This window comes from Entelurus aequoreus, linkage group LG14 (genome assembly GCF_033978785.1).
Source record: "Entelurus aequoreus isolate RoL-2023_Sb linkage group LG14, RoL_Eaeq_v1.1, whole genome shotgun sequence".
In the NCBI taxonomy this organism is placed as follows: Eukaryota; Metazoa; Chordata; class Actinopteri; order Syngnathiformes; family Syngnathidae; genus Entelurus; species Entelurus aequoreus.
In genome coordinates this window covers 56,075,532-56,096,112 of record NC_084744.1, presented here as the reverse complement: position 1 = coordinate 56,096,112, position 20,581 = coordinate 56,075,532, and the positions used below count along the sequence as shown (strand labels likewise).

Below are 20,581 nucleotides of genomic sequence, written 5' to 3'. Positions count from 1 at the left end.
GAGAGAGATAGAGAGAGAGAGAGAGTGTGTGCAAGTGGACCTGGGATCCTCAGGTGTTCGTCTCCAGTCATGGCCGGGAATTCAGAGAAAGTACCGATCGCCTCAGCGGGGCCGGAAGACGTGCAGCAGTTCATGCCTCCGGTGAGAGTTCATCCCCTCCGTCTGCCAGACGTGATCATTAACGCTCCAGGTTCTTCCATTACCCTTGTTTGTTTTTTTTGTGTGCAGGCTTACTCTACTTTGGCGGTGAAGCCCGCCGCCACCGGGCGCTTCCTCAAAGCCGGGATCGCGGTGCTGATCGCCGGGGCCCTGCTGCTGCTCCTGGGGGCCGTCGGAGCCTTTTACTTCTGGAACAACAATGAAAAACACGTAAGTGTGTGGTATAAGACACTTAGACTGGACAGTATGGGGGATCATCCACTTAAGCAGCGGATTGACTTTTTTAAAAGCTAAAAAGAGTCATCAACTTTAGAGTGGGACTCTTTTTTTTTTGCAGGGTGGGTAAACACATGAAGTTAAACAAGACATGTTACATGATGGAGTGCATGAATGGAGCCCTTGTGTGTGTAGGCTCCTGGCAGGGTGGGGTGGAGGTGGAGGGGGGTCCTCTCTGGTCCGGTTGACGGTCCGGGTGCAAGAGGTGTGAGGACAGAGGGAGAAAACTTGCAGCTTTTTGGGTATTTTTTTTTACTAGGTACTGTAATTAAGAAGTGGTATTAAAAACCTCTAAAGGCTTAGTGGCCACATGCGTGGACAGCACCTTTTTAGCTCTTATTTCCAAAATTGTGTACACTACTGAATTGGGGTCTTATGGCCACTTATGTGGACACTTATACTGCCATCTGGTGGTGTCAGAAGAGTATAACATACAATGGAATTTGGGGGGAAAAAAGTGTAAAAATAAGAATTAGCATGTCACTAACATGACGTACACGTTTGTGTACTTATGGACTAAGTACAACATATCAAAAGATGATTCTTAGTTTTTATTCTAATTAGGGTCCAATAAGCCCAAATAGCAAAGAGAAATAATTAAAAAAAGCATGTAAACAAACAGCTTGGGCCTTACGAGGTTAAGTAGACCCATCACCAGAGATCGGAACTATAGGGCCGATAGCTTTTTAGTTACCTTCCGAACTCCAGTGTGACTTTTCTGATGGCAGTGCGTCAAAGAAAAGGAAAGTGAAGGAAGTGGAGAAATCAACACGCCAAGCTCCTCCCCCTTATGTTCGAGAGCTCGACTTAGGGCTAAAACGCGCGCAAACTTGATAGCACACGCAAAGCCGACCTACTAAACGTGTGCAAAGTGGATCGGGTCCGTTTTGCGTCTCGATCTTCATTAATATGCAAAATATATGCCGATCATCAGAACGCCATCTGAGCGGCGAAAATGCAAATGTAAAACTCGGGAACGCGTGACGCACGCGGTCACGTCCTACCCTATGCCCCGACCCACCATTAAAAAAAATTCAGGAAGGTTGGAGCGTGTGGAAGGAAGTTATGAGCAGTGTTGGGTTAGTTACTGAGAACCAGTAACTAGTTACAGTTACTAGTTACTTTATTTCAAAAGTAACTCAGTTACTAACTCAGTTACTTACACCAAAAAGTAATGCGTTACTGTGAAAAGTAACTATTTACACATACTGCTATACACACACATAACCAGGCCTTTTTTTCTCTCAAGGAATTGTGAAATAAAATCATGTCTTCAAGAGATCAACACTGTACTGAAGCCCAGAACACTCTACGCATTTCCCTAGTTTTAGTTTAGAGAAAAGGAAATATTGGCCTGGCCCACTAGGATCCCTCTTTATGTTTGTGAACTTTATAGTCTATACATTTAGAGTGATGTGATAATCAAACACTGTAGAAGTCTGGAATGAAAGAGTATATAAGAGAACTGACAGAGTGTGTGTACCTTCAGTGATGAATGATGAGCAGAGGCAGAGTTTGGAGTGTTTTCTTTAGCTCGCTTTCCATGTTTATTTGCTCACTGTCCACTGTGTCCAGCTGCCTGAAAGCGGGTGACTCCACTGTAGAAATAGAATGCATGTCTTCTAGTACATATGCTGCAATGGCTCTATCAATGTTGTCCTAGCTAGCAGTCCCTCCGTTAAAATCCAGCCGCTGTGTGTCTCTCTTTACTAGCTTCGTCGAAGCATGTTGCTTTTGTAGCTGTTTCAGCAGATTTGAATTGCTGTTTTGGGCAGTAGATAGGATCTTTGATCCAAGACACAACTTACATTTAACTAAAATGTCATTTTCTTTGTGCTCGACAAAAGAAAAGTAGTGAGAATATCTCCATGTCAAGAAACTCGGCTTCGGCTCCGCCATGATTTAAACACAAACACGCCCCCCCCGCCCCACACACACAACGCACACAGCGCGCCTCTTCCTTGTGACACAGGAACATTCAGAAGGACACACTCAGATCTTCTGTTTCTAGCCGATACTACATAAAAAATAACGTAAAATAACGCAGTAACGCATCATGTAGTAACGGTAACTGAGTTACTGAATATAAAAAATAACGCGTTAGACTACTAGTTACCGCCGAAACTTACTTTGTAACGCGTTAGTCCCAACACTGGTTATGAGCGTTATAATTTTCCACCACAAGGGGTCGGTAGTCGTGTGTTGGCGTCCCACCCAGTGTCGAGACTGACTCGCAAATATTTCAAGAAAATCAGAGTATGTGGAAGGAAGTTATGAACGTGATAATTTTCCACCACAAGGGGTCGATATTGGCACCACAGTAGTCGTGTGTTGGCGTACCACCCAGTGTCGAGACTGACTCGCAAATATTTCAAGAAAATCGGACCAGGTGGAAGGACGTTATAGCTGTTATAATTTTACACCACAAGGGGTCGATTTTGGCAACACAGTAGTCGTGTGTTGGCGTCCCACCCAGTGTCGAGATTTACTCGCAAATATTTCAAGAAAATCGGAGCATGTGGAAGGAAGTTGTAGCTGTTATAATTTTCCACCACAAGGGGTCAATATTGGCACCACAGTAGTTGTGCGTTGGTGTCCGACCCAGTGTCGAGATTTACTCGCAAATATTTCAAGAAAATCGGAACAAGTAGAAGGAAGTTATGAACGTTATAATTTTCCACCACAAGGGGTCGATATTAACACTACAGTAGTCTTGCGTTGGCGTCCCACCCAGAGTCCAGATTTACTCGCAAATGTTTCAAGAAAATCTGAACATGTGGAAGGAAGTTGTACCTGTTATAATTTTCCACCACAAGGGGTCGATATTGGGGTCGATATTGGCACCACTGTAGTCGTGCCGTGGCGTCCCACCCAGTCGAGATTTACTCGCAAATATTTCAAGAAAATCGGAGCATGTGGAATGAAGTTATGACCGTTATAATTGTCCACCACAAGGGGTCGATATTGGCACCACAGTAGTCGTGCGTTGGCGTCCCACCCAGTGTCGAGATTTACTCGCAAATATTTCAAGAAAATCGGAGCATGTGGAAGAAAGTTATGAGCGTTATCATTTTCCACCACAAGGGGGCGATGTGGTGGACAAATGTCAATATCAAGTCACGATCAATTCCAGATCTTTAAGCCGCATATTAGTTTGGAAAGAGAGTTGATTATTTAAATAGAATTAATGACAGTTTAATGGTTGATGGCAAGGAGCAGTTTTCGCCGACAGGCCCCGCCCACTAGGAAGGGGTTTCAACAGTTACTGACCCATCCGGCACATCAGGATGTCATCATCATCATTTGTACCAAATTTCAATCAATATCTGAGTTTGTGGAACAGAGTTACAAATGTTAAAAGTTTTGTGGCGAATCATCAGATGAAAGTTTGGCGCCATGCCACGTCCACATCCTATGGCGTGGGCGAAATTCCTCTGCAATTTATCATCGCGTGTAGTAAATGTCAAATTTAATCGCAGCTCATTTTAGTCAAAATCCAGAGGAGGAGTTCGTTAAAAGGACGACCCCTGCTTTTGGACGAAAAATGGTTGAGTTTTATGACGTCCCCAGCGATTTTGGGGACGGAACGTAAACCCTTGTGGCAGGAGCAGATTTTTATTTTTATTTTGTAGGGGATGCTTTGTAGTCAATTTTGAAATTTTGTGTAAGGGATCACGAAAATATAGATTTTTTTTTTTCCGGACTGAAAAAGCTTGCAAAAATCGGTGAGTTTTTGTGCGCGTCAAGTCCCTCAAAATGCGATTGAGACGGCAGAATAATGTTTACCGGAGCAATTCCAATAGGGCCTTTGCAGCTAATTATTTAGCACGCGCAATGTGATTTATCAACACTCGTCACAGATTCGGGAGCACCGTTTTGCGTTTTATTTATCACATTTTTTATTTAGGGCGTTCAAACTGCAAAGGGGATGGCCCTATCCTGGAGAAGAAACTACATGTTTAGCTTAATGCCAGCATCTCAGATACGACCTACATCTGTTGTCTTTCCAGACACTTACACACGAACATCTCATTTTATGGTCATGGTGTGCTGTCCTGACTTAGCACACACCCAGAGACAGGAAGGAGGAATATAGAACTGATGGTTTGGCTTTTCCAAGTTAGGAGCAGCTCATTTTTCTCACCTGACCTCCTCCAGGAACTGCAGTCCCGTGTAAATGACACTCGCTTGTAATAAAGGAACTTTTGGTTCAGTAAAGCGTCTTCGACGAAAAAATAACTGTTTAGTTAGAGCAACGGGAGTACTGTCATTGCAGTTCCGTGCGAATGCTTCATTGTTTAAATGTGTGAATGCTCCAAAGCGGGCTTTACCTTGACAAGTTCCAAAAACTCCCAGATTTCCCAGAATTCCAGGTTTTCCGGGACATTTTTCCCATTCAAAATGAATTGGCCATTTTTCAAACTTTCGCCATTTCCACATTTTTCAACCTAATCGAACCATTCCACCTTCCACATATTCCACCATTCTGGAAATTCAAACTATCATTTTTCTAAGTTCCAAAAAATTCCAGGATTTTCCAGAATTCCTGCTTTTCCAAAGGCCTATTTCCACTCCTTCCACATCTTTCAACGCATATCATTTGTTTCATCGTCAAAACATTCCACTTAATCAGGACAAAAAACTAAGTTGTTTTTTTAACTGGAAAAATTCCCGGTTTACCCGAAATTCCAGGAATTCCATAATACAATTTTTTCTAATCAATATTTCTCCACCGATTTGAAAAATTCAACACCAACATTTTCAACTCATTCAGACCATTCAAGTTTTTTACCATTTCCCAAAAAATTCCCGCTTTTCCCGAAATTCCCATTGAAATCAATGGGACATTCTTCAAAGTTCCAAAACTCCCACATTTTTCATCCGATTCAACCTGTTCCAACTTCAAAATATTCAGCCTGTTCAAGAATTGTGTGCTCTACTTCAACAATTCTAAAAAAAAATTCCCGGATTTCTCATAATTCCTTCCTTTTTTTTTTTGCATTTCCCCATTCAAAATGAACGAGACATTTTTCAAACTTCCACAATTCCCACATTCTTCAACCCATTCCACCATTCTGGAAATTCAAACTACCCTTTTTCCAAGTTAAAAAGAATTCCAGGATTTTCCAGAATTCCTGCTTTTCCAAAGCCCTATTTCCACCCTTTTTTCTGGCAACTACTCCTTCCACATTTTTCAATGCATTTCAACCGTTCCACCGTCAATACATTCCTCTTAATCAGGAAAAAAAACAAAGTTGTTTTTTGAACTGGAAAAATTCCCGGTTTTCCCGAAATTTCATTTCTCAATTAAACATTTCTCCACCGATTTGAACAATTTAAAAATCAACAATTTCAACTCATTCAGACCATTCAAGTTTTTTACCATTTTCAAAAAAATTCCCCCGCTTTTCCCAAAATTCTCAATTTTTCCGAAATTCCCATTGAAGTCAATGGGACATTCTTCAAAGTTCCACAACTCCCACATTTTTCATCCGATTCAAATTGTTCCAACTTCAAAATATTCAGCCTGTTCAGGAATTGTGTGCTCTACTTTAAAAATTAAAACAACAATTCCTGGATTTCCCATTATTCCTTTTTTTTTGCATTTCCCCACTCAAAATGAATAATTCGTTTTTCAAACTTCCACAATTCCCACATTCTTCAACCCATTCAAATCATTCCACCATTCTGGAAATTCAAACTACCCTTTTTCCAAGTTCAAAAAAATTCCAGGATTTCCCAGAATTCCTGCTTTTCCAAAGCCCTATTTCCAACCTTTTTTCTGGCGACTACTCCTTCCACATTTTTCAACCCATTTCAACCGTTCCACCGTCAAAACATTCCTCTTAATCAGGACAAAACACAAAGTTGTTTTTTGAACTGGAAAAATTCCCGGTTTTCCCGAAATTCCATTTCTCAATTAAACATTTCTCCACCGATTTGAACAATTTAAAAACCAACAACTTCAACTCATTCAGACCATTCAAGTTTCTTACCATTTTCAAAAAAATTCCCCCGCTTTTCCCGAAATTTCTCAATTTTTCTAAAATTTCCATTAATATAAATGGAACATTCTTCAAAGTTCCACAACTCCCACATTTTTCATCCGATTCAAACTGTTCCAACTTCAAAATGTTCAGCCTGTTCAGGAATTGTGTGCTCTACTTCAACAATTCTAAAAAAAATTCCCGGATTTCCCCAGAATTCCTTTTTTCTTTTGCATTTCCCCATTCAAAATGAATTAACAATTTTCCCAAACTTCCACAATTCCCACATTCTTTAACCCATTCTGGAAATTCAAACTACCCTTTTTCCAAGATTTTCCCGAAATTCCCTAAAACCATTTACTACTTCAACATTTCTTGCCCGATTTAAACAATTCTAACACCAACCAATTCAGCTCATTCATGCTCTTAATCATTTAAAAAAAAAATCTCTCCTTTCCCAAAATTCCCAAATTTCCAGGAAGGTTGCATTGAAATGAATGGGACATTTTTCCAAGTTGCACAATTCCCACATTTTTCAACCTATTCAAACATCAACACATTCCACTCATCCTGGACATTCAAAGTAACACTTTCCCAAGTTCCAAACCAAATTCCGGTTTTCCTGGAAATTCTTCAACATTCAAACTATTCTTACATTCAATACTACATTCTGTCAGCATTTCACTTCAACTTCAGCATTGGAGCATTCACACGCAATTCCTTCAAGAATGGCCTCTTCTAGTTAGGAATGACAGGCTTCTTTTTGAGTACAATGCTTTTGTTGTGTAACACGATTCCAACATGGCTTTCCAATCATCGGTTAGCTTATGGGGTGTTTTCGTTTGGAAAACACAGAAATTAGCAACTAATCCTTCACGTTTGAGTGCTAACGTTGCGTGGGGAAGAGCCACAGGAGAAATTGGGCGAGTGGTGCTAAAAGACGGCAGGCTAAAGGGTGACTCTCATACCTTAGATGCCATTCTAAAACCCAGCGTGTGTGTAAGTGTGTGTGTTCTTGTATTTCTACCCTTCTTGAGACATCAACAAGGAAAAGTACCGTCCATATGAGGACCGGTGAACAAGTTAGGACCCAAATCATGGTCCCAATACGGAAAACCATTGCATCTAGTAGAGAGCCAAATACTAGAGTCCGTGAACATTGCTCCAAAGTCAGGATTTTTTTGTTGATTTAATATGCATACAAATTCTGACTTTTATCACTATATTGCCAATTTTTTGTTGTTCTTGTAAAATAGTGAATTTTTTTTTAGGAAAAATCATGACTTTTGTCATGATTTTGCCAAGTAAAATACAGATTATTATTATAATATTGCCAAAATTGTAAAGTTTTCTTATAAAATTGTGACTTGTCAAGTAAAATTATGACTCTTTTCATAAAATTACCAAAGTTATAAGCTTTTCTTGTAAAATTGCGACTTTTGAGTAAAATTCCAACTTTTATAATAATATTGCACAAATGTTCAGTTTTTCTTGTAAAATGTTGACTTGCGTTGAGTAAAATGATGACTTTTATTATATAATACTGCCAAAATTCTAAGTTTTTCTTGTGAAATTGTGACCTTTCTCTTGCGAAATTCCAACAAGCTTTTTTATATTTGCATAGTATGTAAATATTATTATTGGAGGTCTCAAGAAGGTAAGAAATACAAGAATGTGTGTGTGTTTGTGTTCTTGTATTTCTACCCTTCTTGAGACATCAACAAGGAAAAGTGCCGTCCATATGAGGACCGGTGAACAAGTTAGGACCCAAATCATGGTCCTAATACGGAAAAACCATTGCATATGATAGAAAGCCAAATACTAGACTCCGTGAACATTGCTCCAAAGTCAGGATTTTTTGTTGATTTAATGTGCATACAAATTCTGACTTTTTTCACAATATTGCCAATTTTTTGTTGTTCTTGTAAAATAGTGAACATTTTTTTGAGTAAAATCATGACTTTTGTCATGATTTTGCCAAGTAAAATACCGATTATTATTATAATATTGCCAAAATTGTAAAGTTTTCTTATAAAATGTTGAGTAAAATCACGACTCTTTCCATAAAATTGCCAAAGTTTTAAGCTTTTCTTGTAAAATTGCGACTGTTATTGAGTAAAATTCCAACTTTTATCATAATATTGCACAAATGTTCAGTTTTTCTTGTAAAATTTTGACTTGCGTTGAGTAAAATGATGACTTTTATTATATAATACTGCCAAAATTCTAAGTTTTTCTAGTGAAATTGTGACCTTTCTCTTGTGAAATTCCAACTCATTTTTCACAACAAGCTTTTTTATATTTGCATAGTATGCAAATATTATAATTATATTATTAATGTTGTAAATACAAATATTTATACGTCTAGAAAGGGTGGTGCTAAAAGGATAGGCATTTTTCGGAGGTCTCAAGAAGGTAACAAATACAAGAATGTGTGTGTGTGTAGGTCTACAATGTCCACTACAGCATGAGCATCAATGGAAAAGTGGAGGAGGGCACGATGGAGATCGACACAGAAAACAACATGGAGAAGTTCAGCACCGGCAGCGGGGCGGACGAGGCTGTGGAGGTCCACGATTTTGAGATTGTGAGTCATCAAACACTTTCAGAATGTCAGATCTCAATGAAAGTCCTTTAAATTGTGATTTAACATTGAGTACAATAGCGTTCTCTCAATTATTGCCATTATATTTTACGTTCCAGACCCCCTGTAGTAGGTGAATTTAATCTCTGTAAAGCACCAGTTCCATTGGCAGCAAAACAGGCCCAGAGCATAATACTACCACCACCATGCTTGACGGTAGGCATTGTGTTCCTGGGATTAAAGGCCTCCTCTTTTCTCCTCCAAACATATTGCTGGGTATTGTGGCCCATCAGCTCAATTTTTGTTTCATCTGACATCACATGGACAAAGATAAGACCTTCTGGAGGAAAGTCTTTGGTCCGGATCAGGTTTTTGTGTTTTCTGTTAGTTTTGGACTCCTTTAGTTCCTGTTTGTGCACCTCCTGAGTTTGTTTTGGTTGCTCATTATGTTCACCTGTCTCTGATTAGTGTTCGGTCGCTCACCTGCTACCCGAGCACTAATCAGAGGCATTATTTAAGCCTGCCTGCTGGCGTCATTATTTGCTACAAGCACCTGTTACGTTTGTTTTGCCGATTCCCGATTTCTTTATTTCTACCCGCAGGTAAATTTGTCTCCCAGTGAGAGACATTCATACAAAACAATATAATACATAACAAATTAAAAACATTTTTAATACAACCCCCTTGAAATATTTATTTTATCTATCAGTCTTTACTAAATGATCCAGGTGCAAGACAATGCATGTTGCAAGAATTGGTTTTCATATAGGAGAGATACAATTTTAATATCTCTCCTGTAAGAAAAAAAAACTACATAAAAACATAATCGAAAAGTGACCAGCAGTCTGTGTTGTGAGTGCCAGCACTTTGATACAAAAGTTGAGAAACATTATTGAATTCATTAAAGGAATTCAATTTAAGGCAAGAGCCTTAAATTAAAAAGGTGCTAGTGATAGTCAATTTTAATTTGTAATTATTCTTTGTTTTTAAATAAACTAATTAGCGCGTAAATGTGGGTTTTGGAACGAATAACTAATGAAAACTAAGAGTTTTAATGTTTTTTTTTCTAAGATATGATTATTAAAATTTAGAGTAATATTGAAATATTTATTTTTTCTATCAGTCTTTACTAAATGATCCAGAAGAAAGACAATGCATGTTGCAATAATTGGTTTTCATATAGGGGAGATATAATTTTAATATCTCCTGTAAGACAAAAAATACATAAAAATGTAATTTAAAAGTGGCCAGCAAGAGCCTTAAAATAAAAAGATACTAGAGATAGTACATTTTCATTTGTAATTATTCTTTGGTTTTAAAAAAAAAAGAAATAGCGCGTAAATTTGGGTTTTGGAACGAATACTTCATGAAAACAAAGAGTTTTAAAGTTTTTTTTCCACCCAAAAATGTCTATCTGAATGTAAATCAAAGTCTATGTGCTTTTCTTTATGGAGAACTATTGAAAAATAAGCTACTATGGGGCCAGAGAAAGTTGTGAGTGCCAGCACTTTGATACAAAAGTTGAGAAACATTATTGAATTAAATAAAGGAATTCAATTTAAGGCAAGAGCCTTAAATTAAAAAGGTACTAGTGATAGTCAATTTTAATTTGTAATTATTCTTTGTATTTAAATAAACTAACTAGCGCGTAAATGTGGGTTTTGGAACGAATAACTAATGAAAACTAAGAGTTTTAATGTTTATTTTTCTAAGATATGATTATTAAAATTTAGAGTAATATTGAAATGTTTATTTTTTCTATCAGTCTTTACTAAATGATCCAGGTGCAAGACAATGCATGTTGCAAGAATTGGTTTTCATATAGGGGAGATATAATTTTAATATCTCCTGTAAGACAAAAAATACATAAAAATGTAATTTAAAAGTGGCCAGCAAGAGCCTTAAAATAAAAAGATACTAGAGATAGTACATTTTCATTTGTAATTATTCTTTGGTTTTAAAAAAAAAAGAAATAGCGCGTAAATTTGGGTTTTGGAACGAATACTTAATGAAAACAAAGAGTTTTAAAGTTGTTTTTCCACCCAAAAATGTCTATCTGAATTTAAATCAAAGTCTATGTGCTTTCCTTTATGGAGAACTATTGAAAAATAAGCTACTATGGGGCCAGAGAAAGTTGTGAGTGCCAGCACTTTGATACAAAAGTTGAGAAACATTATTGAATTCAATAAAGGAATTCAATTTAAGGCAATAGCCTTAAATTAAAAAGGTACTAGTGATAGTCAATTTTAATTTGTAATTATTCTTTGTTTTTAAAAAAAAACAACTAATTAGCGCGTAATTATGGGTTTTGGAACGAATAACTAATGAAAACTAAGAGTTTTAATGTTTATTTTTCTAAGATATGATTATTAAAATTTAGAGTAATATTGAAATATTTATTTTTTCTATCAGTCTTTACTAAATGATCCAGAAGAAAGACAATGCATGTTGCAATAATTGGTTTTCATATAGGGGAGATATAATTTTAATATCTCCTGTAAGACAAAAAATACATAAAAATGTAATTTAAAAGTGGCCAGCAAGAGCCTTAAAATAAAAAGATACTAGAGACAGTACATTTTCATTTGTAATTATTCTTTGGTTTTAAAAAAAAAAGAAATAGCGCGTAAATTTGGGTTTTGGAACGAATACTTAATGAAAACAAAGAGTTTTAAAGTTTTTTTTCCACCCAAAAATGTCTATCTGAATTTAAATCAAAGTCTATGTGCTTTTCTTTATGGAGAACTATTGAAAAATAAGCTACTATGGGGCCAGAGAAAGTTGTGAGTGCCAGCACTTTGATACAAAAGTTGAGAAACATTATTGAATTCAATAAAGGAATTCAATTTAAGGCAAGAGCCTTAAATAAAAAAGGTACTAGTGATAGTCAATTTTAATTTGTAATTATTCTTTGTTTTTAAATAAACTAATTAGCGCGTAAATGTGGGTTTTGGAACGAATAACTAATGAAAACTAAGAGTTTTAATGTTTATTTTTCTAAGATATGATTATTAAAATTTAGAGTAATATTGAAATATTTATTTTTTCTATCAGTCTTTACTAAATGATCCAGATGCAAGACAATGCATGTTGCAAGAATTGGTTTTCATATAGGAGAGATACAATTTTAATATCTCTCCTGTAAGACAAAAAATACATAAAAACGTAACTTAAAAGTGGCCAGCAAGAGCCTTAAAATAAAAAGATACTACAGATAGTACATTTTCATTTGTAATTATTCATTGGTTTTTAAAAAAAAAAAGAAATAGCGCGTAAATTTGGGTTTTGGAACGAATACTTAATGAAAACACCCAAAAATGTCTACCGGAATGTAAATCAAATGTCAAGTCAAAATCAAAAGCTCCGCTTCTTCCTACTACTTTTCATTCCGGTTAAACAGTGCAAGTGTAAACGTGATGTTCTTAAATGTAACGCCACAAAGTTGTGTTTTTTTTAAATATTTTGTTTTGTTTTTGTTTTTTGCTCTATGCTTTTTTAACCTGTAAAGCACTTTGGTTCAATTTAAAAGTTGTCGTAAACGTGCTATATAAATCAAGTTGACTTGACACAAAGGTGTTAAATAGGTGGAAAAGTGGTAAAAAAAAAAAAAAAAAGAAATTTTTACAATTTTACAATTCAACCATTTTTCAGAACCATACCATTGTACCACTGATTATTGCGGGGAAAAAAAACGTTAGTTTAAAAATTAATTATTTTTTTTAAATTCAAATAAACTATTTTCAGAGACAGGATATAAACTATAACAAACAGCTTGACCTTGGTCCATTTTAATATGATTTTTACGTGAGTTTTGCCTTGTCTCTAGTTGTTTGCTTCATGCCTTGTTACGTAAGTCTTGTTTGTTCATGCCACAGTTAGTAAGTTTTTCGCGTCCATAGTTTATGCTAAGTGTTGGATCGGTGATCAGGCACGTTGTTCTGTCGGCTCGCTTTCCGTTTTGTACTCCTTTTGATTTCGTGAGGATTAAATCATGTTCTTACCTGCACGCCTTGTCCGGAGTAGTCCGTTTGCATCCCGGGACAACAATCCCCGCAGTGAGCTGCAAAAGCCCCGACTGACCGGCAAAGGCAGGCTTAAATAATCCCTCTGATTAGTGCTCGGGTAGCTGGTGAGCGGCCGAACACTAATCAGAGACAGGTGAACATAATGAGCAACCATGGCAACCAAAACAAACTCAGGAGGTGCACAAACAGGAACTAAAGGAGTCCAAAACTAACAGAAAACACAAAAACGTGATCCGGACCAAGGATCGTGACAGTTTGGAGGAGAAAAGGTCAGGCCTTTAATCCCAGGAACACCATTCCTACCGTCAAGCATGGTGGTGGTAGTATTATGCACCGGGCCTGTTTTGCTGCCAATGGAACTGGTGCTTTACAGAGAGTAAATGGAGGATTACCTCCAAATTCTTCAGGACAAGCTAAAATCATCAGCCCGGAGGTTGGGTCTCGGGCGCAGTTGGGTGTTCCAACAGGACAATGACCCCCAAACACCTGTCAAAAGTGGTAAAGGAATGGCTAAATCAGGCTAGAATTAAGGATTTCGAACGGCCTTCCCAAAGTCCTGATAAACGTGTGGACAATGCGTAACCTCCTCCAACCTCCGAGGACAAAGCTACGAACAATGGGAGACCGGGCTTTCTGCTCCGCCGCTCCCAGTCTGTGGAACGCTCTCCCTGACCACCTGAGGGCACCACAGACTGTGGAGGCTTTTAAAAAAAGGCTTTAAAAACCTTTTTAAAAAAGCCTTTTTTTTAAAAATTTTTAGATATATGCATACCGTATTTCCTTGAATTGTCGCCGGGTACATAGTATGCGCATGCCTCGATTTACCGCCGGGTCAAACTCGTTTCGCAAAATAATTAGCGCATGACTAGAATTACCGCCAGGTAAGTCACGTACCTACTACGTTTTATATCATTGCAATTCTTATTATTAATATTGTGTTAGTTTGTAGTGGTGGTTTGCTGACTTGTTGTTGTTGTTGGAGTTGCGTCTTTCAAAGCGTTTTATTTTGAAAACATGTTTTATTAATATAGCTGCGTGTGTCAAATATGAGTCATTTTGATGCAGTTGTACAAGTAACATTTCAGAAACAAATCATGAGCTAAGAAAACCTGCTAACAGGCGGTAATAATGTTATTTTAATTGCCTTTTCAGACCCAAACAAAAAGAACTCCCGGGATGATTCATTGTGCTTTAAATTTTATCGCGGCATTAAGCGATGTCATGATGGTATCCTTACATCAAACTCAAATTGATAAGCCCCATGCCTAAATTTACCGCATGCCTTTGGTAAGCACCGGAGTGAGAAGAGGTTTTTCAATTAATTACCGCCCGGGTGCTAATTCAAGGAAATACGGTGTACTAGTTTTAGCTATTTGGCTGTTCTAATTTTTATTTGGATTTATTTTTTATTATCTTTTTTTTTTTTTTTTTAATACACTGAAAAATTAAAAAAAATTAAATACACTTTATTTTTGGTTTTAAAAACATTATTTTCACGTTTTTTTGTAATATTCAGTCAAATTTTAGATTGCGATTTCTTTATTTCTACCCGCAGGTAAATTTGGCTCGCAGTGAGAGACATTAATATAAAACAATACAATAATAATAACAAATAAATAAATAAAATTTCGGCTATTTGGTTTCCGATTGCAATTTTCACCAACATTTTTTTCCGTTTTTCGTATAGCTTCTCAGTAAACGTGTAGGAGCCCCTAAAGGGACATGGGGAAATTTAATTTTTTATATATATATATTTTTTTAGACATGCATCTTTGTTGGGAACAATTTCTCATATTCTTTCTGTTTCTGTGATATTGCAATATTTTCTAGTAAAATGATTACCTTTTTATGTAAAATTATTACTTTTTTAATGCAAAATGGTGACATTTGTCATATAAAATTCTGACTTATCACAATATTGCCAACTTTTTTGTAGTTCTTGTAAAACAGTGACATTTTTTGGAGTAAAATTATGACTTTTGTCATCATTTTTCCAAGTAAAATTCAGATTATAATTATAATATTGCCAAAATTGTAAAGTTTTCTTATAAAATCGTGACTTTTGTCAAGTAAAACTACGACTCTTTTCATAAAATTGCCCACATTGGAAGCTTTTTCTTGTAAAATTGTGACTGTTTTTGAGTAAAAGTCCAACCTTTATCATAATATTGCACAAATGTTCAGTTTTTCTTGTAAAACAGTGAAGTTGTTTGAGTAAAATTCCGATTATTACTATAATATTGCCAACATTTGAATGTTTTCTTATAAAATTGTGACTTTTGTTGAGTAAAATTACGACTCTTTTCATAAAATTGCCAACATGTTCAGCTTTTTCTTGTAAAATTGCAACTGTTATTGAGTAAAAGTCCAACTTTTATCATAATATTGCACCAATGTTCAGTTTTTCTTGTAAAACAGTGACATTTTTTGATACACTGTAGCACTTTGAGGTTGTTTACTCAATGTAAAGTGCTTTTTTACAAATACAATCTATTATTATTATTATTATTATGCTGAAGAAACAAGTTCATGTCAGAAAAACCAACAAATTTAGCTGAACTGCACCAATTTTGTCAAGAGGAGTGGTCAAAAACTCAACCGGAAGCTTGTGGATGGCTACAAAAAGCGCCTTATTGCAGTGAAACTTGCCAAGGGACATGTAAGAAAATATTAATATTGCTGTATGTATACTTTTGACCCAGTCACATTTTCAGTAGACCCATAATAAATTCATAAAAGATCCAAACTTCATGAATGTTTTTTTTTGTGACCAACAAGTATGTGCTCCAATCACTCTATCACAAACAAATAAGAGTAGCAATGAGGTCTAACCATACATTTTCTCCAGGGAATCACTGGGATTCGCTTTTCAGGCAGTGAGAAGTGCTACATCAAGACCCAGGTGAAAGCTCGCCTGCCCGACGTGGAGACCCTCGACAAGGACTCCATGACCTTTGACTTGGTGTGTTGGCCCTTTGTGTGTTGTTGCTATTATATATTATTCTCACATATACTTTGAGGCAAACATAGGAAGAAACCATGTAAGCACGCAAGTACACCAAAGTCGGATAGGAAATTCATTCCCCACCAAAAATTAAATACACTCTATTTTCGGTTTTAAAAACATTATTTTCACGTTTTTTGTAATATTCAGTCAAATTTTAGATTGCGATTTCTTTATTTCTACCCGCAGATAAGAGACATTCATACAAAACAATATAATGAATAACAGATTTTAAAAAATTAGAGATAAATGCTTTAAAATGTAATATCGGAAATGATCGGTATCGTTTTTTTTTATTATCGGTATCGTTTAAAAAAAAAAAAATTAAATCAACATAAAAAACACAAGATACACTTACAATTAGTACACCAACCCAAAAAAAAAAAAAAAAAAATTAGAGATGTCCGATAATATTGGCATCAGTTTATTATTATTGGTATCGGTTTTAATTTTTTTTTATTTTTAATTAAATCAACATAAAAAACACAAGATACACTTACAATTAGTACACCAACCCAAAAAAAACCCCCCAAAAAATTAGAGATGTCCGATATTATCGGCCGATAAATGCATTAAAAATGTAATATCGGAAATTATCGGTATCAGTTTTTTTTATTATTGGTGTCGGTTTTTATTTTTAATTAAATCAACATAAAAAACACAGGATACACTTATAATTAGTACACCAACCCAAAAAACCCCCCTCCCCCATTTACACTCATTCACACAAAAGGGTTGTTTCTTTCTGTTATTAATATTCTGGTTCCTACATTATATATCAATATATATCAATACAGTCTGCAAGGGATACAGTCCGTAAGCACACATGTTTGTGGTCCACTAATAGTACTAACCTTTAACAGTTCATTTGACTCATTTTCATTAATTACTAGTTTCGATGTAACTGTTTTTGTATTGTTTTACTTTCTTTTTTATTCAAGAAAATGTTTTTAATTTATTTATATTATTTTATTTTATAATGAATTTTTTTAAAAAGGACCTTATCTTCACCATAGCTGGTTGTCCAAATTAGCCATAATAATGTGTTAATTCCACGACTGTATATATCGGTATCGGTTGATATCGATATCGGTAATTAAGAGTTGGACAATATCGGAATATCGGATATCGGGAAAAAGCCATTATCGGACATCCCTAAAAAAAATTTTTTCAGCTATTTGGTTTTCGATTACAATTTTCACCAACATTTTTTTCCAATTTTCGTATAGCTTCTCAGTAAACGTACGATCAACATTGTTAGTAAAAAAAAAAAAAAAAAAAAAAAAGTTTGTTTACATGCAAAATTGGGCGCCAAAACAAAGAATCCCACGCGTTGGTGACAATCAATGTGCTTTTCTTTATGGAGAACTATTGAAAAATAAGCTACTACGGGGCCAGAGAAAGTTGTGAGTGCCAGCACTTTGATACAAAAAGTTGAGAAACATTATTGAATTCAATAAAGGAATTCAATTTAAGGCAAGAGCCTTAAATTTAAAAAGGTACTAGTGATAGTAAATTTAAATTTGTAATTATTCTTTATTTAAAAAACACCATAGTCGGATAGGAAATTAATTCCCCACCAAAATTAAAAACTTTATTTTTGGTTTTAAAAACAATATTTTGACGTTTTTGTAATATTCAGTCAAATTTGAGATTGCGATTTCTTTATTTCTACCCGCAGGTAAATTTGACTCGCAGTGAGAGACATTCATACAAAAAATAATATAATAAATAAATTACAACATTTTTTTTCGGCTATTTGGTTTTCGATTGCAATTTTCACCAACATTTTTTTCCAGTTTTCGTATAGCTTCTCAGTAAACGTACGATCAACATTGTTAGTAAAAAAAGAAAAAAAAAGTTTGTTTACATGCAAAATTGGGCGCCCAAACAAAGAATCCCACACGTTGGTGACAGTCTATGTGCTTTTCTTCACGGAGAACTATTGAAAAATAAGCTACTACGGGGCCAGAGAAAGTTGTGAGTGCCAGCACTTTGATACAAAAGTTGAGAAACATTATTGAATTCAATAAAGGAATTCAATTTAAGGCAAGAGCCTTAAATTAAAAAGGTACTAGTGATAGTACATTTTCATTTGTAATTATTCTTTGTTTAAAAAAAAAAAAAAAGCGTGTAAATGTGGGTTTTGGAACGAATAACTAATGAAAACTAAGAGTTTTAAAGTTTTTTTTCTAACATATGATAAAGTATCTGCACAAAACATTCCCAACGTAGCTTTGTTTTGTAGTTAAAGCAATTTAGAGTAATATTGAAATATTTATTTTTTCTATCAGTCTTTACTAAATGATCCAGATGCAAGACAATGCATGTCGCAAGAATTGGTTTTCATATTAGGAGAGGTACAATTTTAATATCTCTCCTGTAAGAAAAAAACTACATAAAAACGTAATTTAAAAGTGGCCAGCAGTCTGCAAAATTGAAAGATGCGTGGGCCACTTTGATATATTAAAGATACTAAAACCGATACAATGTAGGTCAATCAATATATGATAAAGTATCTGCTCAAAACATTCCCAACTTAGCTTTGTTTTGTAGGTAAAGCAATTTAGAGTAATATAACCCCTTGGAATATTTATTTTTTCTATCAGTCTTTACTAAATGATCCAGATGCAAGACAATGCATGTTGCAAGAATTGGTTTTCATATAGGGGGGAAACAATTTTAATATCACCCCTATAAGAAAAAAACTACATAAAAACGTAATTTAAAAGTGGCCAGCAGTCTGCAAAATTGAAATATGCCTGGGCCACTTTGATATATTAAAGATACTAAAACCGATACAATGTAGGTCAATCAATATATGATAAAGTATCTGCACAAAACATTCTGAACATAGCTTTGTTTTGTAGTTAAAACAATTTAGAGTAATATTAAAATATGTATTTTTCTATCAGTCTTTACTAAATGATCCAGATACAAGACAATGCATGTTGCAATAATTGGTTTTCATATAGGAGAGATACAATTTTAATATCTCTCCTGTAAGAAAAAAACTACATAAAAACGTAATTTAAATGTGGCCAGCAGTCTGCAAAATTTAAAGATGCGTGGGCTACTTTGATATATTAAAGATACTAAAACCGATACAATGTAGGTCAATCAATATATGATAAAGTATCTGGACAAAACATTCCCAACTTAGCTTTGTTTAGTAGGTAAAGAAATTTAGAGTAACATTGAAATATTTATTTTTTCTATCAGTCTTTACTAAATGATCCAAATGCAAGACAATGCATGTTGCAAGAATTGGTTTTCATATAGGAGGGAAACAATTTTAATATCACTCCTATAAGAAAAAAAAAAATCATAAAAAACGTAATTTAAATGTGGCCAGCAGTCTGTAAAATTGAAATATGCCTGGGCCACTTTGATATATTAAAGATACTAAAACCGATACAATGTAGGTCAATCAATATATGATAAAGTATCTGGACAAAACATTCTCAACATAGCTTTGTTTTGTAGTTAAAGCAATTTAGAGTAATATGAAATATTTATTTTTTCTATCAGTCTTTACTAAATGATCCAGGTGCAAGACAATGCATGTTGCAAGAATTGGTTTTCATATAGGGGGGAAACAATTTTAATATCACTCCTATAAGAAAAAAACTACATAAAAACATAATTTAAAAGTGGCCAGCAGTCTGCAAAATTGAAAGATGCCTGGGCCACTTTGATATATGAAAGATACTAAAACCGATACAATGTAGGTCAATCAATATATGATAAAGTATCTGCACAAAACATTCTGAACATAGCTTTTTTTTGTAGTTAAAACAATTTAGAGTAATATTGAAATATTTATTTTTTCTATCAGTCTTTACTAAATGATCCAGTTGCAAGACAATGCATGTTGCAAGAATTGGTTTTCATATAGGAGGAAACAATTTTAATATCACTCCTATAACAAAAAAAAACTACATAAAAAAGGTAATTTAAATGTGGCAAGCAGGCTGCAAAATTGAAAGATGCGTTGGCCACTTTGATATATCAAAGATACTAAAACCGATACAATGTAGGTCAATCAATATACGATAAAGTATCTGCCCAAAACAAGAGGGTAAATCATTTTGCAATGCAGTCTGCTGAAATTATGGAAAGCGCCACTCTGCATAGCAACTTCGACGCTGTGGTCAAACTTGGAATTGCCACAAAACACATTTTAAGACATTCTGGCGGCTAAAGTGGAGAGTGCAACCCCCCTCCCCCCAATCCGTCACGTTTCCTGTGTCAGGTTATTCGCCACAAATGGGGCCATAAGGATCCCCTCCCCTACTGTACGTGTTAAACTATTTGAACAAGACATTTGCGTTGTATCCGAGTAACAGCTAATGGTATTCATCAATAAAATGTATTTTTAGAACACGCCGTGGGGCGATAAAAAAAAACAAATGGGGGGCATAAATCGAATTTTGACACCCTTGAATTGGAACAGAGTGTGCAGGCATTAGTGGTTCGGGAGCAAAGGCATGTCTATTATACATTCAATATACTGTACACACACACACACACACACACACACACA

The 20,581-nt window shown here is 35.3% G+C and overlaps 1 protein-coding gene across 1 annotated transcript in view; it reads left to right on the top strand.

Moving 5' to 3' along the window:
- LOC133665450 (leukocyte cell-derived chemotaxin 1-like) overlaps positions 1–20,581 on the top strand; it is a 47,007-nt gene continuing 26,426 nt past the window's right edge. Inside the window, exons 1-4 of the mRNA XM_062070749.1 lie at positions 1–141; positions 229–369; positions 8,869–9,009; positions 15,880–15,993. Coding sequence (XP_061926733.1) covers positions 70–141; positions 229–369; positions 8,869–9,009; positions 15,880–15,993 — 468 coding nt within the window. The 5' untranslated portion in view covers positions 1–69. The remainder of the gene's footprint in view (positions 142–228; positions 370–8,868; positions 9,010–15,879; positions 15,994–20,581) is intronic.